Source organism: Ambystoma mexicanum, chromosome 14, assembly GCF_040938575.1.
Source record: "Ambystoma mexicanum isolate Mex_15411 chromosome 14, UKY_AmexF1_1, whole genome shotgun sequence".
NCBI classification, from domain to species: domain Eukaryota; kingdom Metazoa; phylum Chordata; class Amphibia; order Caudata; family Ambystomatidae; genus Ambystoma; species Ambystoma mexicanum.
In genome coordinates, this window is record NC_090940.1 from 534,479,086 (window position 1) to 534,502,779 (window position 23,694).

Below are 23,694 nucleotides of genomic sequence, written 5' to 3' on the forward strand. Positions count from 1 at the left end.
TGAAGTCAAGGGCACTTGACAAATGTTAGCAATGCACAATTTAACAGCATTCTAATTGTATTTCATGTTTATTTCCAGGCGTTTTTGCTAATGGAGACCTCTCCGAAATGCATTGCAGTGTCATCTTTACCTGTGTTTATGGTTAAAGGATACACAAACGAAACTAGCAATGGTGTAAAGATTTTCCTATTGCAAAATTTTTAATAACAAAAAATTGAACATGTACTTACTATTTTGTTATGATCTACTTTAAACTGGTTTATGCAATGCAATTTGCCGGATCAGCACCTGGGTTCACCCAGTTTCATGTAGAGACTACCAGATCCATAATAGCAGTACATATATGGTCCCAGGAAGAAAGATGGCTGCCTGGTAAGGCGTCACAGACCTGTGTGCCGAGGACTATGTGCAGCCTGCTGCTATCCTACCAAACTGGTGTAGCAAGTGGACATGGGCTGATAGCCTATTGGCATGATTCTTCAGATGTGTATGCAGAGGTGGAAGAAAGACGCCTTGACGCCTGCCTGTGTGAAGGAGGGACGAGGTAACTTGAAAGCGTCAGGAGGGGCGGTCAAGGATGCAGCGCCGACTCGGCTTCTGTGACTGAAAGCCGGGAATATCCCTTAAAGAGCCCATGTGCCAAGTCATTTCGACCAGCATGAGGGAGATCAGACATTTCAATTTTGTTTTGTGAAAGATTAGTGTGATGGTCCTGCCTGCCTATTAACTGGCGCAACCATTGTCCCTGTTCCGGTCCACATCAGGCAAACCAACTGACCCGTGACAATTTGGAAGAGAGATACCATGGCCAAGTAAGCCAGAGGCACAAAAAGCTTGTGCAAAAAAGTGTGGTGTGCTGTGCGTCAAGCTTCTGGGAACAGAGTATCTAGGCGGTGGGGAGGATGCAGCCGAAGGCCACAGCAGGCAAGCTGTGGGGGGTGGGGGAGCACGTGGCAGTGGGTGCTGAGCAGCATGGAGGGTTGGTAGGGGGATCACCGAAAGAGCCTAGGAACGGACTGGTTACTTGAGGCTGAACCTGCAGAATGCAAGGTTCATTCTAAAATCCGCAGATTCTGTTTTTTCTTACCAGCTAGACGTAGATTCATAATATCCTGCCACTGCTCCTGGTATTTACAAACATGAAAAGAAAGCTGCATTATAGATGAACGTTTTGGGTTTCGAGAGTCAGGCATTCTTTCATCATTTAACACAGGTAAGAGTATCCCAATAATGATGAATTGGATGTGCACCGAGAGGGGTGTGCGGCGGGGGGGGCGGGGGGGCGGCCGGCCAGAGGGAAGATTAGAAGGGGACTCTGTGGTCCAGGTCAGTGTGATCGTTGAGAGGGCCTAAAGAGGCAACTGTGAAATAAGTGATGACTTTGCGCATATTAACAGCTGACTGAGTTTGATGGTTACAAAGGCCAACATAAAGGGAACAAGTAGTAGTACACTGTAAGAGTAAAAACAACATTTCAAGAGAGTATTTTTTGTTGCAGTGAAACTTCTTAAGCAAACTATCGACATTGCTAAAAGTATGAAGGTATCAGTTAATATTGTGAAGACCCCGGATCAACAAGGATACACTGGTCTCACATATGCTTATGTTGGCGACAGTGTATCTGGCAAACTACCAAAAAAAGGCATGGAGGGTGACATACGACGTGGGAGGGTGACCTCCGAAGTGGCATGTTAAATGCATGCTATGTTGAACGAAGGGATGTTCCCATTGTACAAATATGGGCCTCATTACAAATTTTCCAGCGTGGGAAAAATTACAGTAAAAGTGGCTGGATGTAAATCTTGCCCCCACGACAAACAAATGCCGGATTCAACGGAAAGGGGATTTAAAACTGTTGTTGGCACTTGGAATATGCTGGTAATTCTGGCATTCCAAGTGCCAGTAACTCAATTGCCGTTTTGGTGGCATACTGCCGGATTTACTGGCGTGATACCACCAAAATTGTAATGACCCCCAAGGTCTCACCAATGCTGACCTCAAGAACGGTTTAGAAAAATTGGCATGAGCTCTAGCGTGCAAACTCCATTGTACAGACAGATTTTAATTCTAATGTCAAATCAGATCTTTAAAACAGTAGCGGCTACTGGAAACTTCCTGCCAACCTGTAGGATATCATGTACCAGTTTTGAAGAAGGGCAATGTGTTATCGTCCCATCTCGCTTCTCGACTCCTCCGCCAAGTGACTTAGCAAGGTGATACAGAACAGATTATGACCCTCATTTTGATACATGATAAGTATGTGCTGGCAAACAAATGGTTAATGGACATGTCCACTCAGTTCAAATATGTTAATCACACAAAACGATAAATCACTTTGTCTCTTGGAAGGCTGCAGGGATTAGTGGCTTCACTTGAAGAGATATACTGTGACCTCTCGCCTAGAGTTCACTATGGGCAAACTGCAGATCATTCAGCTCCTTTTCCTATTTCCCGGGCAGTTAGGCAGCATTATGTCCTGGATCCCATTTTATTTAATGTATATCTTAATTCCCTATCAATAGAATTGAATAAATCAACTCAAGTCATCCCATGGATAGGAAGGCAGTATAGTCCTTTACTTGTGTCTGCGGACGATGGGATCCTGTTGGTTTGTACACCATCAGCCTTGCAGGACTTGGTCAAGGATTATGAAGAGTATACGGCTAAATACGGAAGCTGCATGGCCATATATCATATGCTGTGTTTCAGAACCCGTCCCTGCAGCCTCCCCAAAATAAAGATAGCTGGAGGCATTTTAACAAGCAGTATTTTCTACTAATTTGAGCTGGCTTCCTCGAGTGGATGCTCAAGCTGTAAAGTGGTCCCACGTGAATGGGACAAGGGTCAGATTTGGAAGATTTAGCTCAGTGGCCACACGCTCGTCTTGTAAACAAGATCACGCAGAGCAACACAGGTTTGAATCCCAGGTCCGATCTTAGAAACCTCTTCGGTATTAAGCGTGTTCTAATAAACAATTATAAGAAGTTTGGGAACACTCGATCAGTCCTTGCCTCCGTTTTTGTTATGTTTAATCTATTCCATTTGCAAAATAATGTGCTGAGCCTAGGGGCATGCACTACGTACTCCAATTCCCATTAATATGAATCTTTTATTTGCATGCGCTTTTGGCTTCACCACATAGTGCTCCTGTGATCCCGACTTGCTTGGTATGTGGATAAGGCGTGTATCAGATCCAATTAGCTGGAGACTGTTAGTCTTCTGGCTTCGTTTATGGAAAACTGACACTTCTACTTAAAAGAGCAATCTTGCTCTGGATCTGCTGAATTCTAATGTGGCTTTGCGCTGTAGTTGTATGAGATTTGTTAAGAAGGAACTTCCACCTGCTTTTCTTTTGCATAATCCTTTCCAGTCCATCAGTCATAAATATTTTCATATTCCCTTTCAGTTCATCAGTCATAAATATTTGCTAGGGCCCTAAGGTAGACTTTACTTTCTTTAGTCTGTCCCGGAAAAGAGTGCGCCCTCCACCTCTGAATCTATGGAAAGCTCTGCCAAGCATTAGTTATCCGTAAATCAGTTGATGGTAGTGAGTGGGCATCTGTACCGTTTCCCCTCACCAGCGTACACTTTTCTTTGGCTTCAGAGCAAATTTGTTATTTTTGGCAGATGATATTTGGGGAGAGCATAGATCTTCAAATGATTTTTGTTTGTGTGATGGGGCATCAAAGGATGATTTGGTTCTTTTGTTTTGTTTGCTCTTTTCAAGGTGTTTCCCCAGGAAGTGTGCTGTCCCAGTTCTGAGGCGTGCCGGAATGAAGCGTGCAAGGCCATCTCTATTGCGGTGCAGGTGTCGACTGGCAAACCCACAAGAAGGCTCAGAAATGCACGGTGAAATATTGTATCAAGTGTGTAGATTGTACCACAGACTCAGAAGATACTTTCAGGATCATCACCCAAGGAATGAACATGCAGCGGTTTGTGCGGCAGACGCTGTTCAGAGCGCTTATTAAACCCAAACAGTTTGAAGGGCTTTGGATAAGATAACCTTGTTGGGGTACTTCCATGGAATCCTTGCAATTAGTGGGGGGTGGGGCTGATGAAAAAAATATATGTAGCTACTAGCTAAAAGAGAATTGATCATTTTGGGATGGAATAGTCAGGCTTGATTCTAGGAGCAGTCCAGCCGTCGTTGGCTTGAATATGGAATTAGCGGAAGTTCTGGAAACTCTCAGAGATGTCTCTTTGGAAACACAGGAAATTTGAAAGGCTTTGCTCACAGAATAGAACAGAGACACAATGCAGCCCCTGTGACATGCAATATCAAGCCTGTGCCATTCAGCCCTCTCAAAGAATTTACAGGACATTGGAACCGCATGTTTAAAGAAGGTGCACTAGAACCAACTGAGTGCCCATTGTGTCTGACCCCTTTGGTGGTGGGCGTGGAAAAGGAACAGGGACATATATCTTTGTATAGTCTCATGTCACATGAATGCCTCTATACGAGTCAAAAGTCACCCCTGCTGAAATCATAGGCTCTATTACTACAGATAGAGGGATGGGGTGCGCACAACGATTTTTAATAGCAGCAAACTATTACATTGTACTGCAGTCCAATTCAATGATTTGACTGCTTGTGTTGCACTTGATGGGATGGGCCAGTAAATAACTATGCAGTTCAGGCTGGCATCAGCCTTAGCTGTCCTCCAACACATGGTGCATGTGCTTTTTAAGGACAGGTCTGGGTGGTGGCATTTTGGGATGATTCATCGTCTTTGGACACACAATTGATGAACACAAGATCATGGACAGAGTTTTTACGGCAAAATAGGGGTGCGACCTTGCAAAAGGAAAACAGACAAAGTAAAAGGATGCTTTGGAGAAGGCTGTAAGAAATGCACACACAAAAGCAGAGCTAGGAACACTTGCCATCATGTTTGGGGTTGAGTGAAATTCATGTGAAATTTTGGAAGGCGTATGCTACTATGACCAAACCATGCCGGAATCACTGCAGTAAGGACTGGCAGATGAATGGAATAAGGTAAGAGGATTTTTCAGAGTGTTAAAGAAGCAGTCATGCCCACGCTAGTTTTCCCAAGTATTCATTTAAGGCAAATAATGTATGGTGACTATCGACGCTAGTGCCTGTGCGCTGCAGGGTGACTGATTTCCTCTGCTTTCAACACTTTAGGCTCAGCTGAGCATCAATAGTCGGTGATCGAATGAGACACCTTTGCAAATATGTTACAGTCCACAATTTCAAGTGCTATTTGTAGGGTGCTGTGTTTGCATTATGAACTGATCACAAGTCTCTGTTGAAAGTGCCACAAGCAGGAGGAACATACTACGGGACAGCGAGACCTACTCTGCTAACCTCACCACTGCATGCGTTTGTGTACAAACTGGAATATCAGGCAATAACTGAGACTATTCCTGCTGATTGTGTGCCCTAGTTACCAGTTCCTGAGTGACTGCCTATTGTGTTAAAAGGAAAGGGGGAATAGTTGTGGATAATATTTATACGGCAGAGTCAGATGAAAAACGGAAGTAGGAAGTATGCAGGGATGAGGTGATTGAAGAGTTGATGTTGCAGGTTAGGAACAGATGGCCAAGGGAAATTAATGTGTCAAAGGAGGTGCAACAATTTGTCAAAGTCCAAGACAAATTGTCTACTGAGGTAGGACTGTTGACACGTGGCCAAGGATTTGTGCCACCAGGTGGTGCCAGTAAAACATTCTTAGGGATGGCAAATGTGGGGTATTGCAGCAATACCATAATAATAATAATAATATCGAGTTTTATATAGCGCTACAAGCATCAGTATTGTTGGCCAACAATGTACAAGAAGGTGGATTTGCTGGTCAACGGGGTTCACACGTTTAATGGGTCAGACCAAACCTTCAAATCAAGGCAGTTTCCAATGCGAATCCTGTATTGGCCAGAGAGAAGATGGTTTGTAGATTGTATTCGGTTAGTGAAGTCGTGATCCTGGGAAGAGCGTTATGCGTGGTGGTGCTAGATAACATTCTACACTGTTGGAGGTGTCGTTTCTGTCTAGTCCCACTACAGAGGGTGATAGAAGGTATCCGCAAGATACATATAGTTGTGAGGGTGTTGGTATCTGGTAATTGCATCGAAGATTTTCCAACTAAACACTTTACATCGAAAAATATGCATCAAAAATGTTAGCATCAAATGCATATATGGGGGTGGTAAAGGGTTAATTTTCGTTGCAGTGTCTTTTTTAGGTAAAAAACGTACTAAAAAATGCATTCAATGCTAAAATGTTCGATGCTAAATGTTCGATGCAAAAAACATTTGTTGGAAAGTTCGATGCAATGACCATAAACCCCACAGACACCTGTGATGAACAACAGTGCCCAGTTTACATCAAGAGATTTGCAACTGGTTTTGAATACATTGTGAATAAATGGCTGGACTACAGCCCTGCACCATCCACAAGCTAATGGGGTTGGTGGAGAGAGCCAACAAGATGGTGAAGGGTTGTATTAAATAGGCATTAGCAAATGAGGTGGTGTACCTCGTGCAAGAAGGGGAAATCTGTGGTCTTATGGAACTGCGCCACATTTAGCAAGAGTTACCACTTCCTAATTGTTGAGGCCGGTGAGCGGTATCGAAATTGGTGGCTACGTGCCTAGTTCAGTTGGAGATCTGGTGTGCACCCAGGCAGGTGATGATGGATGCATGATCCAAAATTGTGCGGTCGCAGTGGAAGAGCAAGTTACGCTATAAACGTTTCAAACATCAAGTCAGGATAATCTGGTGGCAGCTAGATTGTCTTGGGAGGATAGCTCAGGGGCAACGTGCTCGTCTTGGAAGCAAGACGGCACGGAGCACCACAGGTTCAATCTCCAGGTCTGCTTAGAAACCTCTGAGTATTAAGGGCGTTATGAATAACCTATCATATCATATCATATGCACATATGCCAACCCTTCAGAGTCACTAAGGGGTCATCGCGAAAGTACGATAAAAGGCTTGTGACCAAAGTAAATCGCAGTGCAGTAAGGTTAAGTGCTGGAAAGTGGTGGAAGAAACGTTCAAGGGCTACAGAAAATGTCTAGAGAAGGACAGTGGGTGTATAATAGAGGTTCAAGTGAAGGCGATATCAGTGTTTGTGAGGTGGCTCAGAGTCGTGTTCCCAGGGAAGCTTCAGACCACGTTTTGGATGTCATGATTGCAAGCACTAGTGGAGGGTGCCCAGGCAAGAGAGGCGTCCATAGAAGGCTTATATGATGTACGGAAGCCAAGAAGTCGGGACGGTACCAATGAATGTATCAGACGATTAGATGATGGAGACCCAAGGGCACACGGGCGCAGTGCGCGTGTTCCTACTAAGTTCAAAGGTTATATTTATTAGGACTAAGGCAAACGTGTTCTTTGAGAACATAGAAACACTTCTTTGGCAGGAGCTGCATCTTATTCCAATGATCTTTTATGCAAAAAAGGGGGCGAATATGTCATATTGCCCTATATTCATCATGTGTTCCATAGTATGATGTGCAGAAGCCCTTTTACACCCTGCGTTCGATGGAACTGTGTGTGACGTAATACAATGTTGGCATTACTGTCACGATCATTAATAAATGACTGAGGAACTTAAACGTATATTTATCCTCGTCACCGCCACAGACCTTCCATTCCCAAGTTAAGGAAACAGACACCAGTGTCTAAGAAATACGGTTGCCATGGATATGTTGGATCCTAACTTAATTGTGAATGATCATTTCTAGAAGTGTTCTGGGGCTACACAGAAACACTACTGGGCTGGTTTCAATGCCACGTGAGACACTTATTAGTCTAAATCTTGGCAGGATATAGACGCCTCACTATTCTGCCAACATATTTCACATGGGGGCCGGTTAGTGGATTTTTACAGCATCAATTGTCAAACTGCCTCTAGTTACCATTATATTCTACAGCAATTACTATGGCACAAAGGCAATTTTATGTTTCACCTACAATGTCCAAAGCACAGTACACAGGTGAGCATCCTGGCAAACGATTGAGGTGACGCTAGGTAGCCACCTGGAGACGACAAAAACACACTTCACACACCTGTCATTTGAACATTATAACAATTCCAAGAAAGTATAACAAAATTTCATTTTCAAAAAGAAGCAACAAAGTAAAAATGTAAAGCACTTATTGAGATTTGTATGACCCCTCAAAGACTGGATCTGTATTCCAGTTTTTCCACCACTTGCAAACCTTAAGATGGAGTCTTTAACATCATTAAGCAATGCCTGGATGCAGCTGCCCCTCTTTAGGGCGAAGCCTCTTTCTGACAAAAATACCTCTTTTGAATCTTGACAAAAGATTGAAGAGTGGGGGGACTGGATCACATTTCCACTTCCCCAAGAAGGAATGGTGAGGGGGAGGGCACTGTCCCGGTGTGCCTGGCCCATCGAGATATACTCACTTGATTGGCTGTTTTGCTACACAGTAGTAATCTGCATGGAAACTAACCGCAGAGATCCAATCATGTTGGAAAACTACTGCCCACACTCCTCACCTTACAAACCTCACCTATCATTCACCATTATTTTGAAGTAAATATGCAGAGCCTGCAAGTGATGTTTTGGCTTTTAGCGCATATAATTTTGAATTCATTTAATGATGTAGAGTCTACAAATGTAGATATAAAAGTGCCAGACTACAGAGTGTTGTCATCTGTTTGTACAGGACTAGTGTAGGGCCAAAGTGCAGGTTTTCATTAACACAGTAGGACCACTATAGATCCTAAGACTACAGCTCCCTCTAGTGGTGACAGCAGGGGAAGCTATGCAAATTGGACCACTGTATATTCTGAGGCAAAAGCTCCCTCTAGCAGTGACAACAGGCGAAGCTATGCGAATTGGACCACTGTATATCCTAATGCGAATTGGACCAATGTATATCCTGAGGCAACAGCTCCATCTAGCAGTGACAACAGGTGGAGCTATGCGAATTGGACCACTGTAAATCCAACAGCTCCCTCTAGCGGAACATTCTGTGCCTTCGGGCAGCCTCTACTGCGTAGGACTACTACGGACAAACTTACAGCTGGCCTTTTATATTAAGATTAGCTGAATAGCTTACACCACCTGACTGGGGGCAACTTGAGAACTCACTAATTGTTCAACCTAAAGACATAGTTACAATGTCAGAGACACTGCGTCCAGGCATTTTTCGACAAATGCATTCAATGCTCTATTGCGCATGATGAGATGAAATCTGGAGTTTCAAGAGAACAAATATTTGTTCTGGTAAAAAAAAAGCAATTATGGAAATTGAAAAGGCAGCGTCTTTATTTTATTTGTTTTCCTGAATGCGGGAAAATACGCAACAACCAATTGTGGGTGGAATGAGATGCATATAACAAATGCGCCTCAAAATAAACAGGATGAAAACCATAATTGCAGCCCAGCATGACCCTATGCTAGTGTGCTCGGCTTCAGGTGCTCACAATTTAAAGGGGGGGGGTCCCAACCCTGCCTCTCTCGGGGGGCCTAAGGGGGCTTTATTTAGCACAATCATAAAGAAATAGCATGGACACTGTGCCCACGTGCATGTACCATGAAGCTGTGCCTAGGGAAAATCAGGACAGATCCTTGCTGAGGTCGCTCTTCTAATTCATTGAGACAGAGAGGAGGAAACCTGGACTTTCCAGGTAAAACCAGACCAAGTGGTAACAGCAGGGGCCGGATTACCAGTTTGGTGGTAGTGGTAAAATTTTCAATATTTTAAAGAAGTTGGTGATTTATTACACCATAAAATTCCATCTATGTATGGAGGAAATTTACTCCACCAAAAAGCATTACCTGATGGTAATAATGCATGGCCCACATGGGGAATGTCAGAAGGGGCTTCATAGCCCGGACTCACAGAGACCCTTCCAGTTACTGCATGCGGTAACGGTCAAATGCCTCCAAACACATAATCCGGATCCGAGGAGATAAGGGCATTATCCGAGAACAATGGCGAGAGGTAATTCCCAAAGAAGATAAAAAGGACCTTACTGTTTTTTATGTTTTAAGATTTGGGTTTTAGAAAACGCATTTATGATATTTATTTAAGCACTATTTAAAAGAACGCTTCCAGAGCTCAAATGAACCGCGGTGAACCACCTTCAAAGAAACTCATAAAAAACATAGGTGGTGTGATGAATTGGCTTTTGAAGGATGAGTAGAGGCTAAAGAGTCTACTCGCCCCAAACCAAGAGTGAACTCATTTATAAAAGGTAAAACAGGCACAGTTAAGAGATATACCTCCCTTGACTTTTGTGGTAACGTGGGCCGAGGGAAAACTATACTCTGTTGGGATGCATGTATAGCGTACCAGCCAGGCAAAACGGTTCAGGCTGAGAAAATCCTATTAGCGTTGAGCACAATGCAGAAAGAATGTGCACGACACAAAAGAAGGCGTACGTATCTCTTGTAGTATTGACACATATTTGATACCCACATAAATCTACACAGAAGGAGCAACACATATATTAAAGCTGGGTTTGCAGAGATTATATATAGAGCAGTGTATAGGCCCGGTGTTTAGTAGTCGTATACAAAGTTATGTTGCTGAACAAGATGAAACAGATCCTTTGGAACAGGCAGGTCCAATACTCGTTCTACCCGTCCTAACTCAGAGTACTTCTTTACATCACCAGAAGATGCTAAAAGATAAATTGAATCTACCAAACCTCTGGAGATACCAGAACAAAGATATACTGCAGAAGAGACGAGCCGAGCCATGAACCTCTGTACTGGAAGATTTTATTTTATTTTATTTATAAAGCGCAAAAAACCAGGCCCAGGGGCAACCGGGCGCATACTCTTAAACATTTTACAAAAAGCAGTAGTTAGTGAGTTACAAAAATATACAGCATATATACATGTACCGAAGGGTACCATTAACAGCGTATAATACAGGGACAGAGCAGAGAGAAAATGTATATTCAGTCCTGTACCCCACATGGAGTCTGGACTGTGTCAAGGTCTCATGAGTCTTGGGAGAGCAGCCATGTTTTAGCTTTGTTCTTGAAGGAGTGGAATGATGGTTCAATTCTGATAGGTGTGGACAAGGTGTTCCAGAGTTTGGAGGCCAGGACGGGGAAGCTCACCCCACCAGCTTTTTGGAGTTTGCATCTAGGCACGATGAGGCTGAGAGTTTGGGCTGCTCTGGTAGGTCGAGTGGAGGTGTGGCGTGAGAAGCGAGCGGACAGGTAAGGTGGGGCGTTTTAGCTCAGACATTTGTGAGTCAAAGCTAGGGTTTTCAGGGCAATTCTCTGTTTTACCGGGAGCCAGCGTAAGTCTGATCTGACGGAGGAGATATGAGAGCGTCTCGGGATGTTTAAGGCTGCCCTTAAGGCATTATTTTGTACAGTTTGCAATTTATTAAGGTTAGACTGACTGGTCCCTAGGTAGAGAGCACTACAGTAGTCGATTTTGGCCATAACAAGAGTTCTGGCAAGTGTGATACAGTTGATGGAATTTAGGAAGAGTCTACAGGCAGTGATAAGTTTGCAGGTATAGGCCGAAGCTGACCTAACTGCATTTGTCTGTTCAGAGAAAGCGAGGAGTCAAGATAGACCCCTAGCGTCTTAGTATCTTTGGAGACTTTAATGTCATTGGCCTCAATAATGAAGGACTTGTAGGTTTGGTCTAGTTTGTTGAGCCGATGATTTGATCCTAAAAGTAAGAGCTCAGTCTTATCATCGTTAAGGCAAAGTTCTTGCTGTGCCATCCAGGCCTTGAAGAGGGGCTTGGTGAATATGTTATACAACGTACAACGTAGGGGATAAACACGAGCCTTGAGGAACGCCACAATGAATAGGGGAGGGATCCGCTGATGCCAGCGGTGAGAAGACCCTCATGGATCTATTGCTCAGGAATAAGTGGATCCAGGCATTGGCAGAGTCGGAGAAGTGGGCTGCGGATTTGAGATGCTGGCAGAGTATTTGGTGGTTGACCAGATCAAAAGCCGCGGAGAGATCGAGGAGAAGGAGAAGAGCTAGCTTCCCATTGTCCTTCAGTGACTCCATCTGAGTTTTCAAGTCGATCAGAGCTGACTCCGTGCCATGTTTAGGGCGGAACCCTGATTGTCTTAAACCCAGGAGATTGTTTAGTTCGAGGTAATCCTAAATCTGCAGGTAGGCTGCGCGGTCCAGAATATTGAGCAGGAATGGGACTGTAGTGATAGGTTTGAAGTTAGTTGGGATATTAGGGTCAAGGGAGGGTTTTTTGAGGAGTGGGATAACCCATGCATCCTTTAGGTTGTCAGGGACAATACCCGTCTTGAAAGAAGCATTTATGAATGCTGTAATGAACGGGGCTAGCTCATGAGATGCTTCCTTGATAATAGGTGCTGGGCAGGGGTCGCCTTGGCAATTGGAAGGTTTTAAATTGTTTATGATGTTTTCTACTTCGCGAGTAGTGAGTGGGGAGAAGGAGAAAGGTTTATGTGGATAGGTTAAATGTGTATTAAGTGTATGTGTGGTCGGTGGTTGGTCAAGCTGTAGGGATTTCTGTTTGTCCCGGATTTTCGATTGGAGGGTAGCAATTTTACCCAGGAGTGCTGACTGAATGTTGGTGCACCAAGTGTTGTCTTTGGAGCAAGAGTCAGGGGGGGCTGCAGGTGTCTCGAGTTCCTTAAGGATATTAAAGAGTTCCTTAGTATTGGACTGGGCTAAGTAATGCCCAAGGTAATGAATGAATGAATGAATGAATGAATGAATACTTTTAGACCGTGACTTAGACCCGAAGGTGTCGTGGCACTAGGAAAGCCAGCGGTGAGGAGTGAGAGGGAGCAGACTCTCTTCCCTACTGAAATAGGAATGTCTTTAGTGCTTTCCTAAATGCTAGATCTGCGATAGCACACAGAAAGTAAGGTAGGGAATTCCACCAGGTAGGGGCTGCCACCGAACATGCCCTCCCACCTACAGTGGCCCAGACAAAGTGAGGAACTGTTAACAACAACTGATTGATCGAACGCAACTGTGTGGACGGTACGTATCTGATCAGTTTGTCACAAAGGAAGAGTGCTCTTGTTCCATAGCAGGCTCTGTGAACAGTGGACAGATTTAAAGAGAGTCTGTGTCTCGTCAGGGATCTCTGGAGTGTCCTGAAGACCTGGGCAAACTGAGAGCCCCTGCCAGACGTGCAGAAGAGTTCGACAGCACTTGCAGCTGCTGGATCAAAAATTTGGGCTCAGCCAAAAGTATGAAGTTACAATAATCCAGTGTCGCCGAAATTGTAGCATAAATTGCAATACCCCGGAGTTGGGTGGGGACGAAACAAAATCACCCTTCTTAGTGTTCTCAATTTGGGATGGGCAGAGCCACATCTGGTGCCCACTTGTGGATTAGCAGAGAGGAACGAGGCAATCTTGAGTCTTAGGTTTTTGACCAGGGAAATGGGTGGACAGAGGGCCCAATGAGGGGGGGGCAAAATTCAGACGTCCACAAAGGTTGTTTATACAGGGAATGACCCACCACCATGGCTTCAGTGTTTTCTGCATTGTGTTTCAGCCAACTGGCATTTATCCAATGGCCTACCTCGGATAAAAAGGAAATAAGGAGAGATGCCACATAGCCATGTTTGCGATCAATCCGCAGCACCAACTGTGTGTCATCCGCATAAGCATAAAAGAGACACCCATGAGAGTGAATTAATCTAGCAAGTGGCAGGACAGAGCCATTAAAGAGAAGAGGGGAAATAGCTGAGCCCTGGGAGACCCCACAGGTAAGAGTGGAAGGGGCAGGAGAAAGCAAGGGGAGAAGAGAACCTGAGTCCAATTGGTGAGGAATGATCGAAACCACCCAAGTTCCAGACCAAGACCAATTTCTCCGGTATACAGTGATTTGAAAGAATTGGGAATTATGAATCACTTTAATAACAAATTAATATTAACAAATACATATAGAATTTTCTGTAAAAGGTATATATGGGGTAAGGGATCAGGGGGTGCGGGGGGTTAAAGCAAAGAAAACAGGGGGTTTGGGGAGAATTCTTTTAATTCTTTTAAATTCGTTTTTTGTTATAATGTAATTTTTTTATTATCACATGAAACAAGATGATCAATCGTGTTGAATGCCGCGGACAGGTCTAACAGGAGGATCAGGTCTACCACTCCCTGGAAAACCATCATTGGAAGGTCATCAATGGCAGAGACAAGCACAGATTTCGTACCCATTTCGGGGCAAACCCCCAACTGGAAAATATCCACGATGCTTGAGTCTTCAGGGAAATAACAGAGCTGAGGCACAACCTGCGCTTCCAGTGTCTTCATCAAAAATAAGAGAAGAGAGATTGGCCTAAAGTTTTCAAGAACTTGTGGGTCCAGTGTTGGCTTCTTCAAGATGGGGGAGACTATGGCATGCTTCAAATCAGATGTTATGACCCCGGTACCAGGGAATTATTCAAAACTGGTACCAGGGAATGATTCTAAACTGCCGCTAGCATTGGAATAATATCAATACCCAGTTACTTAATCTTTTTCAAAGGAATGGGATCAAGAGGTGAAGTTGCACAATGATTTTTTGAACTTTTTCTTCGGTGGCCGGATGAAACGTCAAAAGTTGGTCTTTAACCTTGATGGACGTAGTTTGTAAAGAATTAAAGTAGTGAGAGGAGTCTGTGCAGCACCGGAAATATTGACTTGAAGTGCAACAATTTTTTGGGTAAAGAAGTCAGAAAGAGCATCGCATAGAACTTGAGAAGCTTCAATAGCTAATACTGGCGATGATGGTGTCGATGGTTCACGAGTAACTGCAAAGAGTTATCGAGTGTGATTCTTAGCAGTTAGTATCCGATTAGACAAATTGGAGGCCTTAGCCTCATAAATTGCCTTGTGAGAAGCCAAACAGACAGTTTCTCAGAGAACTCCTGTTCAAGATAGGCACATCACGATGCCCGCTCTGCCTGTTTATATTATAGCTTAAGAGTTCTCAATTGAGAGGTGAAACATAGAGCGGAGCGCCGCACAGGCTACTTTCGCCATCGATCAGGTGCTACTCATTGGAGGCCCTACTAAAGGCCCCCTGCGGAGCAGAAAGAGGGTCTACCGCAGGTGCAAGTAGTATTAGATTATAGTGAGTAGAAATAGAGGTGGCCAGAATGCTAGGGTCCACACGACTCCATGCACGGCTAGTCTAAGACCAGGGAGATACCTTGTAACAGCTGTCAAAATAAGACAGTTGAATGGGATAATATAGTGATCGGACCATTCCATAGGAAAAGCAAAGTGGATCCTCATGCTGCTAGCTTCTGCAAAGGCAAGGTCCAGAGTATGTCCCTGTAGGTGAGTAGGGCCAGAAGAAAATTGCTCCAGCCCAAGATCAATCATTTTACTAAGCAGATTGGCTGCCAGAATGTCCATGAAATCATCCACCCACAGATTAAAGTCACATAAGCGAGGGCATTTCAGCTGTATGGTGGCTACACTGAAAAAGAATAATCATAAGAAGGAGGTCGATAGACAATCAGGAAATAAACAGTCATGGTAGTGGATAGGTCAACCTGACCAATAAGGACTCCATTTTAATAGTGAGGGTGGTAGGAATGATTGTGCATTTGAAACTACATTGAAACACAAATGCCACCCCACCTCCTGGATGAACTGAGTCTCTATCAGCTCCCAGGATAGTAAAAGATGTGGGTATAGCATGGTACAACTCTGAAGTGGATGACTCATTTAGACATGTCTCTGTGATGCACAGTATATCCGGATCATGAGCTTCTAGCAGTTCAGGACTATCCAATTTGTGACGTACCAATGAACAAGCGTTGCAGAGGAGGCCCAATAAAGATGCTCTCCTATCAGAGGGGGTTGGCTTCAGGGATGGTGCCTCATTTTTCCATCTGGCAGGCCACGGAACCTGGGAGGAGCCAGGTTACAAAGGGTGTTCCTGGAGTAGGTAATGAATCCAGGAATACAGGTATTTTGTGGCACCCAAACCCCGGACACTGGGCCCGTCCGCAGCACGGGCGTTCCTCCGGCACATACATGCCATGGAGGGGAAGCAGGAGGTGGGGCGCAATACTGCATTCGCTAGTAGAGGTGGTAGACTGACTACATGTCAGAACGAAGGCCATCAATGTCAGGTTAATCTAGGGAAGACTATGTGGTCCCAAAAGATGATGAACCGCACTGGCTATTATTTAACCCATTCCTGTGTTGCTGAAATCCTTACCTTTTGTTGGTCCAGACTCTGGGCAAAGGTGAACTGCTGTGCTGTGTGTGAACGGGCTGTTAATATTGCTGCCCTACAACTATCAGCATTTTGCTTACAGTGCTTCATATTTCTCAATTGTTGGGTGCATATGTGCAGAAGGCTTAATGTGCTGTCTGCTGCTTGCAATGCGGACCATGACTTTTCAATACTTGATTGTTTGGTTGTGGGTGGTATGGGTTTCACTGTTAGGGTAGACAGTGTAGGTAGGGGGCACTGGTTTTGGACTAAGCTTCAAAGTTGCATCGATATGGTGGTACACAATACAAGCATTCATGTTCTTGACACTACAGCCTAGGACATCAGGCCAAAATATTGACAATATTTTGGTATGCAGTCAGTGACCTTATTGTTCCACTGACATTCTTCAGCTGGAACGTACACAGTATCCAGAACCCAGTGAAAGCCAGGAAATAGGTGGCCTATATTGATCACCATTTGACCCAAATTGTGATGTTACAAGAAACCCATGCTTTGGACGCTACACATGTTGGGGGTGGGAGGGATGGGTATTACACCAAATGCTTGTCGCAAGCACGAGGCATAATCATTCTGATCCATCACTCGCTCCCCTTCCAACTTGCCCACTCAGTAGCTGACCCATGCAGTAGATTTGTATTATTGCCAGGCAAAATGGTGGGCCCTGACATGGTTCTAATTAACACTTATGGCCCCAACAAATTTGACCCAAAATTGTACAAGCAACTGGTGGCCACTCTAGACACCTGGACGGACCGCCTGATGATATGGGGGTGACTCAATACGATCCTCCACATTTAGCTGGATAGCTATACTAGTAAAATATAGGGCCCAGTGCCACTAGAGCCATTGCACATATTATGGAGAAGCTCCAGTTAACTTGTACTTAACAGTCAGGCACTATCATCATCATCACATAACTTTATTTTGCTGGAACGAAAAAAGAAAAGGATTCAACCTAGGAATCCTCCAATCCCCTGCACTTTTGAGTGTTTGGATCAAGTCCAATACTGTTATTTTTATACATCAACAGAATGTTTAAGGAGTAATACTTCATAAAAAGAAATGTCAATAGACAAAATTATACAAAAACATTTTTTATATCACAAATAATGTGATTCAATTCTTTCGACATGAAATTTACAACATAAAGAAGCACAAATGGTATCAAAAGATCACATCAAGTTTGGAGAGAAAAAAAATGAAAAGCGAAAAAGTATTTTTTCTGAAGAAAGAGATGTATACATATGGAGTCCAATTCACTTGGCGACGCGTTTCGAGGATACTTTCCTCTTCTTCATATAGCCCAAATTGGATTCTTAACACAAAGAGAAAACATTCATTCAGTTGCTTGTGAAAAACAAAAACTATTATTCAATTTCAGTGAATTATAGTTACATAATGTACATATGTAATACTCCATGACTTTTGATAATACTGAATCTCCTCGTTAACCGAAATTCAAAATTACTTAACTTATTCTTATATAGTGATTAGGTTAGTATAATGTTGTTCATGAAAACATGAACATTGGCTGGGTACTCATCATTCTTGGGACTGGCAACAGAGTCATTCAATTGCTGTTTTCAGGGTCACCGGTTTTAAGTAACAATGGGTTGTTATAGAAGCATGAATATTGAATAGAGTAAGGAATGATAAAAAAGAAATATAAAGAAGAAATATTTAATTAACCGTGTATATTACTGGTTCCAATCTCAAGCAAACAAAGTGTTAAGAGGGGATGACTACTGTCGATATTCAGAAAGCCGCGCACAACGCGCTATGTCTGAAAATAAATCAAAAGAAGGGGGGAAAAGCAAGGGTCTATATAAAACGAAAAACTAATGAGCAAATCTATTAACTGGAAACTAAACGAATAGATGTACCAAAAAATGTAACGTGATGAAATAAAGACGAGCGGTGAAAGGGTCACGGTATAACTCAATATCATGCCAGCGAATGGTGGCAGCATTCAGAAGTCCAATCTATGTATATGGGTTTAGGAAATGGATCAAGAGGTCAGCGAATGAAACTGGCACAGACAGTTCTGGTAAATAAATAAGAAGTTGCTATAACAAGTATCTCAATGGTGCGTCTAGCTCAGTAGACAGGTGGAGGAATATCAATTCAGCAGTATTGCTGTAGAGACGGCAAGTCCAGGTCACAGTGAGCGCTGCAACAAGCGTGCAAAGGCGCCTGCAGAGTAAGGGAATGTGGTTTAAAAAGTGAAATATCCTAGAGACGGATAGTGTCTAGCATAAGTGAAAATGTGGAGACGCTTACCTAGAGTGCAGGAAAGAACGATCTGTACGGGGATCCATTTTCGGAGCTGAATCGGATTCACGGTTCTGCGTCCTTCCATAGCAGCCATGGAAACGCCATGCGCCATGGAGGATCATGGGTAGTGTCAGTAAAGAAAGGACTGGGATAACTGTAAAGTCAGTAGAGAAAGGACTAAAATTACTAGATAAAAGTACGGCCATTTTAAAATGGTCAAAGAAGAATGGAGCTACACTCACTGAAGAGTGGCAAAGATACATTACTGTGTAGACCAAATGGTCATAAAAGGAAGTCAAAATGAAAGAAGAAATGGTCATCCAAAATGTTAAAAAAGTAATATAAGGCTGAAAAAAAAAAGATTAAAAATATGTCCCCTCCCGTAAGTCACTAAACTAAAAATAAGAGCTGATCACCCTCCCCGCCCCCTATGGAGGCGTGCCCTATCAGCACTGTTGGATGCTTCATTTCTTAAGACTCTTGATGGTCTCTACAATTTCTCCCTTATGGGAGGCATTTGAAGTTTATATTAGAGGGGTGGTGCTGACCACGTCCATAGGCGTGCTGAAGATGATACGGAAGTAATTTGACATGCATGAGGTCAGAATATGTGATCTTGAAAATTGGTACAGCATCACACATGCCACAGGCCTCGTAGGTGACATTAAGGCTGAATGATTACAGTTCTGCGAGCTTGCGGACCCAGAAACGTTCTAGAAGAGTAGGTCTGCAGAGGCACGTAGATACACAGAGGTCGATAGGCCAGGCAGAGCTCTAGCACGGGCCGTCAGCTCATGAACTGGCAACATGATGGTTGTGTGTGTTCAAACATTGGGAGTTCAAAGTCTGTACGGACACGCCATCCATATGTAAAGCCTTTTGCCAGGTTCTATGAAGATTTATATTCAAAAAAAGATCCAAAGACCGCTTCAGAATCAGTCATACTTGGCTGGCATCGACCTACCAACGCTATCACAAACTAGCAAGGACAAATTCTGAAGAGCTGGTGGCTGAATTCTATAAGGAGCATGTACACATTCTTGCACCGCTGCTGCTGCAGGTGTGGAATGAGTCTCTGGCCAATGGTATATTGCCCCCTACGTTGCAGGAGGCCATCATAATGGTCTTGGTAAAGCTGAATAAGCCCCCAAACACGATGGGGTCATACTGCCTACTGTCCCTCATTAAGACCAATGCCAACATTTTCGCTAAGCTCTTCATGACTAGACTGCTGCCACAGATGCCGGATCTGATCCATCCGGACCAATCGGGCTTCGTGCCCACTAGGTAGACGGCTTTGAACCTGCTGCGATTATTAGCGATACTCTTGCAAATTGATCCTCGAGTAAACGCAATAGCCGCAACTTGATTCGGTTTCCTGGGATTTTCTTTTCTTGGAGCTAGACTCTTTCAAACTGGGACCTTTTTTCATTAGATGTGTCCGACTCTTGTGATCCACCCCATTTGCCAAGGTACGAGTCAACAGGGTTTTGTCTTCAATTAACTAGTTAGGTAAGGGCACACGGTAAGGTTGTCCCGTGTACCCCCTCCTTTTTGCACTATGCATAGAGACCCTTGAGGAATTTATCTGAATATGACATTTGCATCGATGATCCGTATATCTGGTCCTACAGAGAACTGCAGGCTATTCAATCTGGCTCGGGAGGATAGCTCAGGGGCAACGTGCTTGACAGCAAGACGACACGGAGCAACACAGGTTCGTTCCCCGGGTCCGCACTTAGAAACCTCTGGGTATTAAGAGCGTTATAAATAACCTATCATATGATATCATATCTGATAGCTAGGAAATGTATCCTAACAGGGTGGAAGTCAAAACGGGTCCCCCATGCACACTACATGGCTGTGTGAATTAACTTATACAAATGAGAAAGAAGAGCTGTACATTACCACTGTGTTCCGGGCCTTGTCACCCCCAAGATATATTGGGTTACCATACATATATGAGAAATAAAACCACTGCAACTGTTGATGATATACTAGATCCAATATCATAGTGCCGGGGATTGCCAGCACCGGGTTTCCACATTGTACGCTTTAACTAATATATGCACCACTGTAAATACTGTGTAACCACTTAGGCCTAAAATAAAATTAAGATAACTTTTTTAATTGGGAACTCTGGGAACCCACTGAGCTCCTTTCTCAGGGGAAAACTGGTTCAGGTTGGGATAAGTTTTAAATCGCCCTGTAGGATAACATCTGGTAACTCTGATGACTTATCAATCGGTGACATGTGATTAAGTTTAATCCCTTTGACAAAAGCTTCATTGAATTACCAGTACATGGAGGTGGTGCCGACAGGTGGCAGCCTTATTGGTGGCATGCCAAAGTGGTTGTCAATGATGGTTCTTCTATGAATGGGCTCCATGTCGCAGAAGGGCTGATGTGCCATGGACGAGTGTCTCTTGGTTATCAGCGACATACTCTTCGACGGATGCTTCTTGATCAATGGAGGTTTACTCGTATGTGGGTGCTTCTCAATCCAAGCAGTTTAGCCGTTGACAGTGATTTGTTTAGTGACGAAGTGCTTAATAGTAGACGGGTGGGCCACTGACAGGCACTTTATATGTCATTAATGGGAAGTGCCCTGGTTCGTCTGACATACTTTCATGACCATTGGCCTTATTTATGGGGGATGTTGCCTTCTTCTGAGGTCCTGAGAAGGAAGTTACTTGGTCTCCTTGTATGGGGACCGTGCCTTAGCAAAGTAATGGGAACACTCAACGAAAGAAGCTCACCTCTTCTGATAAGGTTGAGTTTCTGGTCTTTAGAAACACACTCTCATACATTTCTCACAAGGAAAATCCCTTATTTACATTCAGAATGAGTAGAAGTTTCCACTTCCTATACATAAGCCTTTTCAGAGTAAAAAAATTGCAGATCCTACAACCCTCAGGTTTATGAGTGTGTAGATAGTAACAGTACTGAGGATGTGGGTCTATTAAATAAACCTTTTTCCCCACATTTTCACAATCCTTATACAAGGATTAATTTTAGGACTATCTGCACTACTAACAACTACAGGAGTGGTGAAGGGCGTGACGGATGATACCTTTGAAAGCAGGAGCCAACGGGAGTCAAATCTCGATGTGAAGCTTTGTTAGGCTTAAAGCAGGGTACACAGACTCACAACTGCAGAAAAAGTAGCCCAATGGAGAAAAAAATGGCATGTAAAGCGGACATGGGTCAGAAAGCTTCAAATATCTAGCACAGGACATGCGTTGAAAGATCAAAAGAGGGTTGCCTTGGGTGGAGCTTAAGCGTAACTACCTCATTGGTCAGGAGAGAAAAGGACTAAAATGAGGTAGATAGGCTTAATGTTAAAAGAATTTTCGATGTGTTTATGTCTTTTTAATGTTCTGCTATTACATTGACATACAAATTACCAGCCAGACAACTGGGAATTATTCAAGCAGGTTAATCTATAAATAAACTACTGCCCCGGAAATGTAGATACCAGCATTGGCACAGTGGATGAATGCATTTAAGGTGAATTGTACTTCGTTTCCAAGGAACATGCACTCGAAGAGGCCTTTGGGTATAGGGAGAGATTGGTGGGGAGTTCAGCAGCAGCAAGAAAAGAGTCGGCTGGGTGATGGGACATCATTTATGTGCAGGTCAGCACTGAAAAAACACACTAACCACTGGGAGAAACCAGGTTTGTTCAGGGACTACACGTCACAGACCTAGAGCAATGCCTTTCTTGGCATCAACTGGCGTCATGGCCACCGTCTGTGTGTAGTAGCGTTCGCAGACACAGGAGAGGTGTCCGATTCTTGAGCGTCTGAGACAGCGATACACCACTACATCCACCTTACTGGGGTACACATTCTCAAATTTGAAGCAACCAGCCAGGAATTGCGGCAACCTGCCCTCTGGCATGCATGCCAGCTCACCACATACACACAGCACGCAATATCCTACCAAGATTGAATTATCATTCGACAATGGCTAGTGATGAGTGGACATTTTAAGGCCTGAAGCTTACAAACCACAACCCAATCCCATTAGCCAGGTGCTTCTAGCAACCTGGGCAAACAAGGGTCCCCTCTGGAAACCAAAGCCTCTATTCCCCAGGCATAGAACACCTAAGAAATGACGTGCAGACAGAACTCGGGGTACATCCAGTCTGCACCTAAAAAAACAACAGCAAAGCCATCTTGCATTTTCCCTCCTCTTCCTCCAACCCCCAAGCCCTTCCCTTTCCCTTTCCCTTTCAGATCAGCCAGTGTGTCTGGGTGCCAATGGCAGGCGTGCAAAGTCTAAATCCAGGGCCATAACAGAACAGTGATGTATCATTTCATTACGGAGCTCAGAGTAATAGTAACAATAAAGCCTACCAGTTTCAATGTCTGTTAGATGGAGTGCAGAATCAAAGCCGCCACTAAGAATCTGTCTCCCACAAAGGGACCACTGGGCATCCCTCACCGCACCACTGTGGCAAGAGTAGGTCTTCAAACAACTGCCGGTGTCCACAGCATCCCAAACCTTAAACATAGAAAAGAAATTCAATGTACATACAAATGTATAGATTTGCAATTCTGCATTCCTCAAACAGTCCATGTACAAGCTAAGATGAAAAAGACAAACATCTTTCAGTTTAATAATGGGGAACCGCATCGTGTTATACTTATTTGCATAGTTGTTGCTCAGGTTGGACCCAGTGGGTCCTGGCACGTATAGTCTGATCCCATGTCCCTCCCCAGCCTAGCCACCCAGCCCCTTAAAAAGGCCTCGAAGAGCTGGCTGCCAAGAACTACAATCAATGGGATTGCTAATAGTCTGGGCGTTTCAAAACACATTGCAAAGGAATTTGCCAGGCATTCACCTTATCACATGTATTACTTTCATATGCCCAGGTAACCGATTGATTTTCTCTTTAATGATGTCATTAAATGGGCATCGCTTAGCAAACACCAACTATCTATTAAAATACTGCAATGCTCGCATCACTGCAAGGGGTTGCCACCAAATTCTCGGTTACCCATCACTGTTCCGGTATTGGGAAGATGGGATGCATGTTAAAGCATGCCTTCACTACTTAAGGGAATTGCCAACCTTTTTCTACTGCAAGAGCAAGCCCTGTATTCCTCCTGCTTTAAGCACTATTCCCTTTGCAGCATTCAGATCTTTCTGCAGTCCCATGTAATTTGCTACATTGGACAACAATGTATGCAAGAAGCACAGCATTACCAAATGCAGTACTTAGTCCACTCACTCTCCTCAGCCTTCT

General features: G+C 43.9%; 1 protein-coding gene across 4 annotated transcripts in view; it reads right to left on the reverse strand.

The window, feature by feature from the left end:
* The window catches only part of WDR25 (WD repeat domain 25), an 825,376-nt gene that overhangs the window by 220,991 nt on the left and 580,691 nt on the right, over nucleotides 1-23,694 (reverse strand). For all 4 annotated transcript variants that reach the window (XM_069637777.1, XM_069637775.1, XM_069637776.1 and 1 more), the window contains one exon: nucleotides 22,802-22,949. In XM_069637777.1, the coding sequence (XP_069493878.1) occupies nucleotides 22,802-22,949 (148 nt within the window). The remainder of the gene's footprint in view (nucleotides 1-22,801; nucleotides 22,950-23,694) is intronic.